Source organism: Heterobasidion irregulare, assembly GCF_000320585.1.
Source record: "Heterobasidion irregulare TC 32-1 unplaced genomic scaffold scaffold_02, whole genome shotgun sequence".
Taxonomy (NCBI): Eukaryota; Fungi; Basidiomycota; class Agaricomycetes; order Russulales; family Bondarzewiaceae; genus Heterobasidion; species Heterobasidion irregulare.
Window position 1 is genome coordinate 1,280,243 of NW_009258198.1, and position 13,237 is coordinate 1,293,479.

The 13,237-nt window shown below is 59.0% G+C and overlaps 7 protein-coding genes across 7 annotated transcripts; 2 read left to right on the forward strand and 5 right to left on the reverse strand.

Annotated features, from left to right (window-relative positions):
- Positions 1 to 5: 5 nt before the first annotated feature.
- HETIRDRAFT_309928 (uncharacterized protein) lies at positions 6 to 964 on the forward strand (the record flags this gene model as incomplete). The annotated part of the gene is made up of 2 exons (XM_009544071.1): positions 6 to 165; positions 234 to 964. 2 exons carry the CDS (start codon positions 6 to 8, stop codon positions 962 to 964), a joined length of 891 nt encoding a protein of 296 aa, XP_009542366.1.
- HETIRDRAFT_154513 (uncharacterized protein) lies at positions 351 to 2,874 on the reverse strand (the record flags this gene model as incomplete). The annotated part of the gene is made up of 6 exons (XM_009544072.1): positions 351 to 1,090; positions 1,149 to 1,456; positions 1,527 to 1,734; positions 1,797 to 2,531; positions 2,584 to 2,797; positions 2,851 to 2,874. The coding sequence occupies 6 exons, from the start codon at positions 2,872 to 2,874 to the stop codon at positions 1,044 to 1,046; spliced, it is 1,536 nt and encodes a 511-aa protein (XP_009542367.1). The 3' UTR covers positions 351 to 1,043.
- A 401-nt stretch (positions 2,875 to 3,275) lies between these two features.
- Positions 3,276 to 5,318, reverse strand: HETIRDRAFT_100836 (uncharacterized protein; the record flags this gene model as incomplete). Its single annotated transcript, XM_009544073.1, has 3 exons — positions 3,276 to 3,524; positions 3,593 to 4,206; positions 4,964 to 5,318. The coding sequence occupies 3 exons, from the start codon at positions 5,316 to 5,318 to the stop codon at positions 3,276 to 3,278; spliced, it is 1,218 nt and encodes a 405-aa protein (XP_009542368.1).
- Positions 5,319 to 5,437: 119 nt separating this feature from the next.
- Positions 5,438 to 7,774, forward strand: HETIRDRAFT_443514 (uncharacterized protein; the record flags this gene model as incomplete). Its single annotated transcript, XM_009544074.1, has 6 exons — positions 5,438 to 5,512; positions 5,579 to 5,984; positions 6,113 to 6,347; positions 6,407 to 6,537; positions 6,604 to 7,078; positions 7,319 to 7,774. The coding sequence occupies 6 exons, from the start codon at positions 5,438 to 5,440 to the stop codon at positions 7,629 to 7,631; spliced, it is 1,635 nt and encodes a 544-aa protein (XP_009542369.1). The 3' UTR covers positions 7,632 to 7,774.
- Positions 7,775 to 7,777: 3 nt separating this feature from the next.
- HETIRDRAFT_309281 (uncharacterized protein) lies at positions 7,778 to 8,008 on the reverse strand (the record flags this gene model as incomplete). Its single annotated transcript, XM_009544075.1, has 1 exon — positions 7,778 to 8,008. One exon carries the CDS (start codon positions 8,006 to 8,008, stop codon positions 7,778 to 7,780), a length of 231 nt encoding a protein of 76 aa, XP_009542370.1.
- On the reverse strand, positions 7,868 to 11,737 carry HETIRDRAFT_154512 (Ca-transporting ATPase; the record flags this gene model as incomplete). The annotated part of the gene is made up of 11 exons (XM_009544076.1): positions 7,868 to 8,186; positions 8,239 to 8,340; positions 8,420 to 8,671; positions 8,730 to 9,026; positions 9,209 to 9,307; positions 9,372 to 10,178; positions 10,234 to 10,422; positions 10,477 to 10,938; positions 10,997 to 11,269; positions 11,322 to 11,560; positions 11,620 to 11,737. The coding sequence occupies 11 exons, from the start codon at positions 11,735 to 11,737 to the stop codon at positions 8,145 to 8,147; spliced, it is 2,880 nt and encodes a 959-aa protein (XP_009542371.1). The 3' UTR covers positions 7,868 to 8,144.
- Positions 11,738 to 12,348: 611 nt separating this feature from the next.
- Positions 12,349 to 13,145, reverse strand: HETIRDRAFT_470555 (uncharacterized protein; the record flags this gene model as incomplete). The annotated part of the gene is made up of 4 exons (XM_009544077.1): positions 12,968 to 13,145; positions 12,816 to 12,910; positions 12,463 to 12,747; positions 12,349 to 12,408 (listed from the first exon to the last, which is right to left on the reverse strand). The coding sequence occupies exons 1-4, from the start codon at positions 13,134 to 13,136 to the stop codon at positions 12,349 to 12,351; spliced, it is 609 nt and encodes a 202-aa protein (XP_009542372.1). The 5' UTR covers positions 13,137 to 13,145.
- Between the last annotated feature and the right edge of the window lie 92 nt (positions 13,146 to 13,237).

The window sequence follows — 13,237 nt, forward strand, 5'->3', positions numbered from 1 at the left end:
TCGCCATGCGCTGTCCCGCACAAGCAGCCTCTGCAGCCCGCCGTCTCGCTTCGCGCCCGCTGCGCCATGCACAGACGCGCCCGCTGACCACAGACGCCCCGCGCCTCGCGTCCGAGGAAGACTGGACGGCGTTCCAGCAGCAGCGCGCGGACCGCAAGTCTCTGAGTGCGTGCCGATGTCCGTCCGTGTGCGCGGTGTCTGACCCGCCTCCTCTCCTTCCCCTCGCCACGCAGTCGAGCACCTGAGCGCGTTCGGCTCCGCGCAGACGCGCGACAACACCTTCCAGCCGCACCACTCGCTCGCGCGCCCGCCGCCCCCAAAAGACCTCACTCTCTCCGCCCTCCTCGCCGCCGGCGCGCACCTCGGCCACTCGCGCGCGCTCCTCAACCCCAACTTCGTGCCCTACGCGTACGGCACCCGCGCCGGCGTCACCGTCATCGACCTCGAGCGCACCCTCCCCATGCTCCGCCGCGCCGCCGCCCTCGTCCGCGCCGTCGCCGCCCGCGACGGCACCGTCCTCTTCGTCGGCACCCGCCCCGACCTCCGCGCGTGCGTCCGCCGCGCCGCCGCGCGCCTCGGCCCCCAGGGCTTCCACGTCGGCGAGAAGTGGCTCCCGGGCACGCTCACGAACCGCATCCAGTTCTTCGGCCCAGACGTCGCCCGCGCGGAGCGCGTCACCCCCGACCTCGTCGTCTTCCTCAACCCGATCCCGAACCTCCACGCCATCCGCGAGTGCGCGATCGAGCACGTGCCCACCGTCGCCATCATCGACACCAACGTCGACCCGCGCATCGTCATGTACCCCATCCCCGCCAACGACGAGAGCACCCGCGTCGCGGAGCTCATCGCCGGCGTCCTCAGCATCGCCGGCAGGGAGGGCGTCGCACTCAAGGAGGAGGCCGAGGCCCGCAGGGAGGAGCAAAGGCAGCGCAGGGCGAGGCACGTCTCGCTCACGTACACATAGCTTTTGTCTTTTTTTGGTCCCACTACGATAATACACGCTCGCGTATTCTACTCGCACACCCACCCCTTCGCTCTCACCCCTATGGCGGCCCCTTTGGCCGGTTCCGCTGTATGTCGTACCAATACTCTGCGCAAGCCGCGGTCAGCGCCGTAAAAACAGTCAAGACGAGTCAAACGCAACGCACTTTCAGCCGCCTCGAGCGCGCGCACGTTGCCCTGCAGCTTGTTGATCGTCTCCTGGTACTCGTCCTCCTCCACGCTGTCGTGCACGATCCCGCCGCCCGCCTGCAGGTACGCCATGCCGCCCTGGAACAGCATCGTCCGGATCGCGATGCACGTGTCCATCTCGTCCTCCGCAAAGTCGAACCGCCCGACCGCGCCCGCGTACACGCCGCGGCGCTCCTGCTCGAGCTCGTACACGAGCTCGATCGCCTTGATCTTCGGCGCGCCCGAGACCGTCCCCGCGGGGAAGATCGACCGGAACGCGTCGAACCTGCCGCGCGCGGCGTCAGCGACACGGCCCCTCGACTTGTCAGCCGCATAGACGCAACGCAACAACGCACCGCGTGAGCCCGTCGCGCAGCATGCCCGACACCTGCGACGTGAGGTGGATCACGTGGCTGAACTTCTCGAGCTGCATCAGGTGGTCGACCTTGACCGTCTTGGGCTGGCAGACGCGGTTCACGTCGTTGCGCGCGAGGTCGACGAGCATGATGTGCTCCGCGCGGTCCTTTTCCGACCCCAGCAGCTCCTGCCCGAGCCGCTCGTCCTCTGCGCAAACAAAAAGGGTATCAGGGTCGGCGCAGGGCGTGACGGCGGCGCGTGCGGCGCACCTTCCGCGGTCTTTCCGCGCTTCGTCGTGCCCGCGATCGCGTGGTTGTACACCTTGTTGTCCTCGACCTTGCAGAGTGTCTCTGGGCTCGCGCCGACGAGCTGCAGGCTGCCGCAGTCGAGGTAGAACATATACGGGCTCGGGTTGATCTGGCGGAGGGTGCGGTACGCGTTGAACGGGTGGAGCTGGGTGGGGCGCTGGAGGCGCTGGGAGGGCACGGCCTGGATGATGTCGCCGGCGACGATGTGCTCCTTGAGGGTAGACACGAAGCGCTCGTAGCCCTCCTTGCCGACGTTGGACACGGCGTCCGCGCCGAGGGAAATCGGGGGCTGGGGCACCTCCGGGGTGGCGGTCTGGAGGACGACGCGGGCGAGCCTGCGGGCCTTGGCGACGGCGGTCTGGTAGGTGAAGGAGAGGTTGGCGGGGCCGACGTTGTCGGGGCAGAAGACGTGGGAGACGATCTTGACGTTCTGGAAGAGGTGGTCGTAGATGAGGATGGTGTCGACGAGCATGAAGACGGCCTCGGGGATGTGGAGGTTGTCGTCGAGCGGGCGGGCGGTCTTGGGCTCGAAATGCTGGATGGCGTCGTAGGCGACGTAGGCGATTGCACCGCCGGTGAAAGTGGGGACCTCGGGGAGCTTGACGTAGCGGTAGACGGCGAGCTCGCGCTGGAGGGCGAGCATGGGGTCGCCGGTGATCTCCTCGTTGGGGCCGGTCTTGATTACCTTGAAGGGATCTAGAAACGCGTGAGCGGGGGCGCAGCGGACGGGCGGAGGCGGCACGCGCACCTGAGCCGATGAAGCTGTAGCGGGCGATGTTCTCGCCGGAAATGACAGATTCGAGGAGGAAGCTGTACTTTGAGTCCTTTGCGATGCGGAGGTAGGCCATGACGGGGGTGAGGAGGTCCGCGGGGAGCTGGACATAGACGGGGACGCAGTTTCCCTTCTTCTGGTGGAGGATGAGCTGCTCGACTGTTTCGAGCGGGGGAAACGCGGGCAGTTTCTGGATAGACAGGGGCGGTCAGAGACATTAACGCGGCTTGGGGTGAAGCAGACCTGGGGGTCAATGTTTTTAGCCATTCGTGGGACGAGAGAGGGGAGCGAGGGAGAGGGGGTGGAGGTGGGTGCGCGGGTATAAGAGCATGGATGACTCGGGCGCGGGTTGCAGCGAAAGATGATCACACCGCAGGTTGTGTGCGAGCACATTCATGATGATCAGCCCTCTCACGCAGTACGCTCATACATATCACAGCTCTGATGCAATGCAAAAATGATATACATGTAACAAACAACACCGTTTCTCTGATCGTGGAGATGTCACCTCTCGTCTTCGGAGTACCCTTCAGCCGTCGATCTACAAGTGGCGACCAAACGATGCTATTGGTTAGAATGCGGAGAAAAAACTACAGCGCTCTCGGACTACGCCAGAAACCTGACACTAGCCTGACCTTCTGCAAATCGACACTCAAACCTGGCCATCTTCAGTGAATCCATAGACTGTGGTCTGCAGACAAGTTGTCATAATCGATCATTTGCTTCGCCCTCAAGACTTCTTGGCTCTTGCGATCAGCGTCCGACCGATAATCGTCGGTTTGAGCAGAATCGGTCCGCACATGTTGTTGCTTGTCTTTGAGCAACGCATCGATTGAGTCCAGCAATTTGGCCTTGAAATAGATCTCTGCCTTCTCGTGTATATTCGTGATGTGGTTTCGCCAGCCACTTGTCCGCGCCTATGCCAAACTCAGAATTCACGAGATTACAGACAGGACATTCCTTTTCAGAGACACCAACATAGCACGGATCCATCTTGCTCTGTAAATCTCCATGTCAATATTGGCATTGGAAGGTGTGAAGAAAGGTAATTTTCCAGGTTGACACCTTGGACATCGTCCAGTTCCTGGTGAAGTGCAACTTGGTTCAAATCAAGCAAGCCCTTGTCTAGGTTCCTCTCATCCAGGATGCTAGCCAAACCACCCTCACAATGAACACACCCTAGGAACACGGGAGTCGGCGATAGTAAACCTTCGCACATGCGGCGAATTGAGCCCCCCGCGTCCATCCCGTCTTGTTGCATCAATGAACGGAGTTGCGTGAGCACTGTCTCCACGCGAACAGCATCGTCTTCGACTAGTATCTCCTTCACCACATCTTCCCAGTGCCACATATCTGTCCCAAGATGTTCGACAGAGATGACAGTATGAGTGATATCCTGAAAGTTCGGTGTTGCACCTACGAGGCGGTCAACAGCATGTAGTACCACAACCTGTCGACGCAGGTTGTATGCGTCCAATGTTGTCGAGCCCACAGCTTCAAGCAAATCTGCATTGTCAATGTCCGTATCTCCTTCCTCCTCTAATATATTTGATTTGCCCTGAGGATCTCTAGATAGTGTGGTATACCTGGTTCCTGCACCTGCAAAAAGATGGTCAAACATGTCCGGAACTGCGAGAGTTAGGTAGTCTGCAAAAGCATTGGAATATGTGATGGTCTTCAAAAGAGTGCAATAAAGCCAGGTGTGTAATGCCGTCCTGTTGATTGTTTTTGAGTTGGCTTTGCAAAGCTCGTCCAGACAGTTCTGATAGGCTTTCAGAGTCGAGCAAAAGATATGATGGAAGGCCACGCATGTCTCCTTGACAAAAAGAACATCATTGCTCTGTGCTTGTGTTTTCAACTCGATGGAGGATAGTCCTGCATATTCCACACTGAAAAGGTGTTTGTCCCAGAAAGTTTGTGTGAGCAATTCCGAAAGGTTGCAGTCCTCTTTGTTGTGTAATGATGAAGACCGCTGATCATATAGTTCAGGCAAGCGGTCAGGTTTGGCATTCCAGACCTTGTTGAGGAAGGCAAGTGATCTCGTACACCTGAGTCGAGAGCGCATCTTGCGGTAGCCACGAGAAACAATGTGAATGCCTAGATCGAGAGGCGAGGTGACCTTTCCCTTGATGATGTTGATCACGCTCGAGACGTGCTCATGAAACTCGAGACTTTATAAAATGTTTCGGAGAGGTTTTTGTTTGATGAGAATTTCACACTCACGTTTTGTGTTCAACGGAGACATTGCTTTTCTCTCAGCCTGTGTCCCCTCTTTCCCTTCCCCGATCTGGTATTCCCGCTCGCGGCTTCGGGGCGCGTCAGATTGGTGACGATGATGCGGTTCTCATCAGTCGACCTTCCGCGCCTTCCACGGGGATATCTGTGTCGCCTTGATGTGAGACTGAGATGATGAGCGAGAGCGAGAGGGCGTCGCGCGTGTGCGCGCGGCTGATGTCGGTGTTCCTCTCCCTACCTGCGGCCACAGCCACCACTTCACGGTCTCTGACGAGCACAGTAGCAAGGTGATCAAGCAATCTATGCTGTGTCAGGGGCTTTTCAGTGTCTTGTCTCTGGTATGCCGTCCAAGTCTGGGATAGCGAAGTATTGTGTCCTCGAAGATAGAGGACAGCTGTAAGCAAGGTCGTGATTGTTTTGAACTTGTTGATCGTGTTCTCGAGGGACTCGGACACGTTCCGCTTTGATGCACACATGGTTGCGACCGTTGTAATTGAGGGCGGGGGATGGGAGCTGAAGCGACGAGAGTCGCCCGTGCTTGACTGACCAATGGGTATACAAGACAGACCAGGGTGGACGCGGGTTGCAGCGAAAGATGATCACACCGCGCTTCAGGTGCGAACAGACAGACGCATCGCTCATCCTCACCGTCGCCTGCCCCGCCGTCCGCGTGCGTACACACTCACCCCTCCCGTCTCACCTCGCCCACCCCTGACACACAGCACCGCCCCCGCAGGCCGCCGACGTCGAGATCCACGTCGACAACACCCTCGTCTCCATCCACATCGCCCCCTACTTCCTCCGCCTCTCCCTCCCCGCACCCGTCACAGAGGACGACGCCTCGTCCGCCGCGTACGACCCCGCCGCCGGCGTCCTCACCCTCACCCTCTCCAAGCAGACCCGCGGCGAGCACTTCCCCGACCTCGACCTCCTCCCGAAGCTCCTCGCACCGCGCCCGGTCCACCCGCCCACCGCCCCCGTGATCGAGGTCCTCGCATCACACGACGCCCAGGATGCCGATAGCGATGCTCGTCCGCGCCGCGAAACGCATCAGACGCAAGATTCAGACCTGGCGCAGCGCGCGCAGGCGCTCTCGCTCGACCGCCCAGACCTGACACACGAACAGCGCGAGATACTCCAAGGTCAGTAGTCTCCGTCTCTCCCATCCACGTCCCATCCACATCTGCACCAACATCAACATCACTCCCGGCGCCCATCTCACCTCCTTACCCTTCTTCTCCGCCCCTGTCTCGACTCACCCCCTCTTCAGCCGCAGCAAACGACTGGCAGCTCCCCCAATTCGTCCCCGCCCCCACCTCCTTCCACACCGCCCTCCAAAAACCATACGGCTTCCTCGACGCCTACACTGGCTACTTCCGCCATGTCGCCGAGTCCCCCAATGAAGCCAACGCCCTCGGCCCCGACGCAGAGACCCTCTCTCCCGCCGACCGCCGCGCGCGCCGTGTCGCGCAGGAGGATGCGCAGTGGGACGAGGAGCACTACATGTACACGCCCCGTCTCTCTGCGCATAGCGAATCGCACCGCTGATCTCTGCGTCCTACAGGGCGGACTACGCTGACCCAGAGACCATTGAGGAACTTCTCGAGTGGGAGCACCCGCACCTCGCCGTACCCGTCGTCGCTCCCTTCACTGAAGCCGAGAACCTCGCCATGCTCCGCCTCCCGCGCAAAGAATGTGCGTCGCCCGGCCCTCGCCTCCCCTTGTCCACATGATCCCCCTGACCCGCTGACCCGCACGCAGACCTCCCCACCCCCGCCCAGACCCACAGCCTCTACCTCACGCTCGCCACCCTCCTCTTCGCGTACGCCTACGACGCCCGCACGACGCAGCACGATCCCACCCCCGAAAGCGCCTGGACCATCTGCGTCCTCACCCCCGCCTTCGCCGCCCTCGACCCCCCGCCCTACCCTCCACCCTCCGCCTCCGCCTCTGCCCTCCTCATCCCGTCCCTCCAGCCCTCCCCCGCACCCGCGCTCATCACCCCCGCCGACCTCCTCCCCTCCTACCGCCGCGCCCTCGCCTTCCCGCTCCACCGCGCCTTCCCACTCGCCGACCGCTGCCGCGCCGACGCCGCGCGCCTCCTCGCCCGCGGCCCGCGCACCGTCCTCCGCTGCCTCCTCGAGCTTCGTGCCCTCCTCGACGCGCACGACGCCTACTACGTCTACGCGCGCATCTGGCTCGACGACCTCTGCGCCTGGGTCGCAGCCTGCGCGAGGTGCGTCTCGCGCTCTCTCCCTTTCCCTCTTTGCATCTTCCCTCTCCCGCCGTATCTCATCGCCATTCTAAGTACTCCTATCTTCTGTTTTGCTTGCCGCTTCGCTCGTCGTTTCTGCTCCCGTTTGATTTCATTCATCTCATCTTTCGTTCTTTCTTCGCCCCACGTTTCTCCTCCCCTCTCCCGCGCGCGCTGCGGCCTCTTAATATGAATGCTGACCCGACCCGACCTCCGCATCAGCGAAGCCGCCCTGCACGAGCTCGGCACCGCCCTCCTCGCGCTGCGCATCGACAAGCGCGCCCTCGGCTGGGACATCGACGCCCTCGAGGCCGCCGTCCGCGCCACCCAGGCCCAGCCCCGCGCGCCCGACAGTGACGACGAGAGCGACGAGCACGACGAGGACCCGGGCGATTCAAGCGAAGAATCCGACTCGGATTCGAGCGAGGACTCGAGCGAGGAGGGCTCAGACTTAGACGACGCGCGCGAGCGTCCGGGCGGCGCGCGTGCTGCAGAAGACACTGAGGTGCAAAAGACAGTCCCGGTCAGCGTGTGACGGCGCCGCGCCGCGCCTCCCGTGTCGTAGTTTCGTTTCGTTTCGTTTCGTTTCGTTTCGTACGCCATCTCGTCGCCTCTCGCAAAAGAAAGGCGCCGCCCTAGTAGCCCCACCGCAATGCATTCGTAACTCGATGCGTCCCCACCTTACCCCGCGCGTTCCCGTACGACCGCCGCGTCGTGTTCAGCGTTCAGCAGCTTATTTGCCGAGCTGAGTGTTTGCAAGCAGTCCTCATTCATAAAGAAGGCTCGGCGGCCCGAATGAAATAAGTGAGATGTGAAAACACAACCAACAACACGCGTGCTATCGTCCTCGTCGCCGTACGACGATCTACAGAACACACCATTACCGCCCACTCGTGGGTCTACAGGACACATGCGCGTGTGCTACACTCTCGGCGTCCCCAAGCTAGCCGAAGCCCAAGCTCACGCCCAAGCTCACTAGCTCGAGCACCCAACGTTCGATTGCCCCTGATCCAACACTCCTGCACACCGCATACACGCTAGCCCGGGTCTAGTCCACCTTCACCTTGGACGGCGGCGAGATGAACGTCGCCTGCAAGCGCGCATCAATACGGTTGGGGAACGGACACACAAAGCGGACGTACGGAGATGAACTTCAACACCTCGTCGATCAGCACCACCGGCGCGCTGAAGTACAGCACGGCCTTCCACTCGACCAGGTTGAGCGGCTCGATCGCGAATATAGCCTGGCGCGGGCGAGCGAACGGACAAAAGAAATACGTCAGCCGGTGGCCAGACGCTGGAAATCGCACGAAAAAAACTCACGGTGAAGAACGGGACGTAGAGGATCATGAAGTGCAGCGCCATGCTGAGCGCGATCGCGGCGACCAAGAATGGGTTCTTCCAAATCGGGAGCCGCAACAGGCTCTCGTTCTCCGAAAGCGAGTTCATCGCGTTGAACATCTCCACCGTCACCAGGATCGACAGGCTCATCGTCGTCGCGCGCCGCGCCATCACGTTCGTGAACATCTCGCACCCGATCTCTGGGAACCGTGCCGCGCACTGGTGGAAGTTCGACTGAACGAGATGAATTGGTCAGTCCAGCACAAGGTGGGACAGTGCAAGCGCGACATACCAGCTGAGAGAACGTGATCTGCGGCCCGTCCGCGAAATACATGAACCACCACGCATAGCCGGCCACAGTCGCGACACCGACGTACGTCCCAACGACCATATACCGGAAAAAGAGCCACTTCCCGATCAGCGGCTCGCGGCTGCTCCGCGGCGGCACACGCATAATGGAGTGGTCGGGCGGGTTGAAGCCGAGCGCGGTGGCGGGTAAGCTGTCCGTGACGAGATTGACCCAGAGCAGCTGCACGGGGATCAGCGCCTCGGGCATGCCGAGCAGGACCGTCAGGAAGATGCTGACGACCTCGCCGATATTCGAAGAAACTGAGGCATCGCGGGAAGAGAAGCGGTCAACAGAGAGCAGGGACAGAAAAGCGAGAGTGGAAACGCACTGAGGTATCGAATGAACTGCTTGGTGTTGTTGTAGATGAGTCTACCCTCCTCCACGGCCTTTTCTATTGTGGCAAAATTCGAGTCTGCGAGAACCATGTCGGCGGCCAACTTCGCGACGTCGGTGCCACTTCCCATAGCCACACCAATATCTGCCTTTTTCAAAGCCGGCGCATCGTTGACACCATCACCGGTCTGCCAAGAACACAAACATGAGTATTCTAGAACCCAACAAAACGATACATGAAAAGCCACATACCATAGCCACGACCAGACCCAGCCCCTGCAACAAATCCACCAACTGGCTTTTATGCCCTGGCTCTGTCCGGGTGAACAAGGACGCTCTTTGAACCGCCTGGACCTTCTCCTCATGACTCAGCTCCTCGAACTCGCGCCCAGTATAGCTCTTCCCGGTCAAATCCTCGTCGTCACCAAAGATCCCGATCTGCCTGCAAATCGTCTCTGCCGTGCCCTTGTTGTCGCCCGTTATGCACACCACGCGGATGCCCGCAGCCTTGCAGTTCGCGACCGCGAGACGCGCCTCGGGGCGCGGCGGGTCGAGCATGCCAACGAGAGAGACGAAGGTAAGGTTCTGCTCAAAGCGCGCGTAGTCAACGGTGCTCTGAGACTGATAGTGAGCGGCGTCGATATCCTGTACATCGACAAACGCGAGCGCGAGTGTCCGGAGACCAGCTTTGCCGTATGCGGCGGTCTGGTGAAGTATTGCGCTGCGGAGGGCAGGGGTGAGAGGCACGTGCTGGCCGCCGGCGATAAGGACCGAGGTACAGCGGTCCAAGACGGATTCCGGTGCACCCTTGACGAAAAGCGCGCCGGTGCCATTGAGCTTGACAAGGACGGACATCATCTTGCGGTCGCGGGAAAATTCAAAAGTGAGTAGCCGGGGAATCCGGCGCTCGTAAAAGTCGTTGACAGCCGATGCGCGAGTTACGGGAGGGAGCGAAGAAAGTGACACAGTCAACTCCTTGTCAGGGCAACCTATCTTCTCGGCCAGGACCTTGAGAGCAGCCTCGGTGGGTTCACCAACATTACTGTACATATTCTTATCCTGCATGCCAATGTTAAATTCATGCCGCGCCGCCAGAGAGAAAGACATGACTTACCACATTATAGACAATTTTGGCATCATTACAGATAGCACTTATCTCGGCCAGACGTTGAATGGGCTCTGATCGGAGGTCATCAGAGGCATCTTTGCCATTGACAGAGCGGATGGACCCATACGGGGAGAAAGTGCTGCCTTCAACTACAAACTCCTTCGGGGCGCCCGTTTGGGCGTCAACGATGAGGAACTATAATGTCCAAGTTAGCACCGATACCAACTTATACAAATGCATACTACTCACTTTTGAGATACTCATCTGGTTGGTGGTTAAGGTGCCTGTCTTGTCAGAACAGATAACATTAGTGCTTCCAAGCGTCTCGACACTGGGTAAGTTCCGGACGATAGCGTTCTTCTGTGCCATTTTCTTTGTTCCAAGGGCGAGACACGCGGTGATGACGGCGGCTAAGCCTTCTGGGATGGCAGCGACCGCGAGAGCGACGGCAATCTTGAAGTAGTAAATTGCTCCCTTGAGTGCGCCATGGTGCGCAGGATCCCAGAAATGCCGGATGTTAATGAGCCAGACAAGTATACAGATGACGGTGATGACTTTGGCCAGTGTGTCGCCGAACTCGTCAAGTTTGCGCTTGAGAGGCGTCTTCTCGCTAATCTGAGAAGAGATAGACTTGTGGATATCACCGATGGCGGTGCGTTGGCCGGTAAAGACAACGATCGCCCGGGCATTGCCGTTCACGACGGTTGTACCCTGTGAGAACAGGCGTTCAGGGACATGCATACACCACGAATATCGAAGGAACACTTACAGAAAAAAGCATGTTGGTCATGTCTTGCTTGACGGCCTTCAAGTCTGAGACAACGTCTATGGACTTATTGACGCTGACGCTTTCGCCGGTCAAGATAGCCTGGTCGATTCGGAAACTGCTCGAGGAGACGGAGAGTACACGGCAGTCTGCAGGGATTTTGTCTCCGACGGCGACAGCGATGATGTCTCCAGGTACCAACTCAGACGCGTGGATGCGTGCAATCTGACCAGAGCGTAAGGCTTTCGCCTCGTCCGGAGAGTATTCTTTCAAGGCCTTTGATGTATATGTCAGAGAGCTGTACAGGACTGAAGAAGACAGCACGCACGTCAATGGCTTTCTCGGCATTTGTCTCTTGAATCACTCCCACCGTCGCGTTCGCGATGAGGATGAGCAGGATGACCGAGGGTTCAACGAAAGCACCGTACAGGGTGGCATCTTCAGCGTCGTCAAGCAGGGCGAGGACAAAAGATATGACAGCAGAAGCAAGAAGGATGAGGACGAGCTGGTCCTTGAATTGTTCGAGGATGAGCTCCCAGAGCGGTGTAGATGGTTCCTCAGGCAATACTGGTTACCAAGCACGTCAGTTCAATGTGTAATTAGCACAGAGGCCACGCCTTACATACCATTCTTCCCATAGAGCTGAGCGTGTTTCTGGGCCTGTTCGGGTGACAGGCCGACGGTGGAGTCTACTTGAAAGTGCTGGAGGACATCCTGCGAGGACTGTGTCCAGGGAGCTTCCATGGCCTATGCAACGGCAACCAGGTGCAGCAAATGCGAAATATGCTACGCTGGGAGGTCGAGTCGTGGGTGCGGCAGTAGATATAACTGACGGGTGGGCCTTGTGAGCGTCTTTCCAGAGATTTCCCTCCCCGGCTTTTTCGCGCACGTGGGGAAAAGCTGACGTGGCAATCGCTGTTTGCACCCCTTTGCACCACTCACAGCGAGTGAATCTGTCATCCCGGCAGTCTGTGCACGTCCCAGTCTCAGGACGGGAAGGACATGGGAAGATGATGACCTGGCCATTGTGCAGTCGAAATCGGGAGAGGCAAACGCGAGGAGGATGTCCACCCGACGAGAACGACGGAAGGCGGAAGGCGTCATCCTAATACTCACGTGATTTCGTCGCGTCTCACCAAAATTTCAGAAGTCCATCACAATGGAGGGAACTTGATCGACGCGCGAAATAAATCTTGTTTATATAGTTACCCTGCACACATCAGACTTCCGTCCTTTGGAAAAAGCTACATTAAATCATGTCGCGCGGGATGATGTAGAGTGATAGAAATTGGCAATGAGAGGGGCTGACAAGTGACTATGGAAAGGTTCTGAGTATACTAAGTTGGTGCATCTGCTCAACCAGAGGCTATCCGCGCATTGGGATCGTTGACTATTACCGGATCCTTCCACGAGGCCTGCAGAGCAACACGCTCAACATGACAATAGGGATAAACGCAGAAAACACCCACCATCATCGTGACCACCTCGTCCCCGTTGCTTTCCACCACCCTCACAATGTCCTTCTCGTCAACACTGGGACTGTTCACGAAACGTGCAACGCTCTCCAACTTCTCCACGTCGACGCCGTACTTGCCAGCCAGCTCCTCAAGCTCTCCGCGCGTCGTGACGAACCGGCGCTCCTCCAGCAGATCCGCCAACGACGCCGCCAGCAAGCGATTCTTCGGCATGCGCGTCAATGCGGCCTCCGTCTCAGACTGCGCACGCGAGCGGAACGCCTGGTTCACGTACTCCGTCTGGCCAACGTTCATTCCCGACAAAGATGAGGGCGCGCTTCACACGAACGAAGGCCCGGGAGACGTACCGTCCTGACGGTCTGCATATGGTGGTCCACCTTCACAGGGCCCAGCCGGCTCAAGTTGGCCAGGAGCTGCGGGTCCCGAGCATCTCTTTCAATGGCTACGGATATCAACACATGTCGTCAAAACATTCGACAAGCCGGCAACGCGGACATACCTTCGTTTCTCGTCTCGCTTGCCAGCGGTGGTCTTTGAGTCTGTGACTCGTGGGCACCTGCAGGTAAAGCATCTGTGAGACCTGGTGCTCTGGCACCTGCCCATGATGGCGGTAGCTTAGCGACAGATTTTGGAAGTGTCCGTGCAGCTTTGGACGAGGCTGAGCCCATGGTGCGCAGTGGTGATTATGCAGAAAAAGGACTCAGGTCATCGTAGGTCCCAAGTTTGGCACCCGTTGTAAGTCTCGGACTCAACTCGCATGAAACGTGGT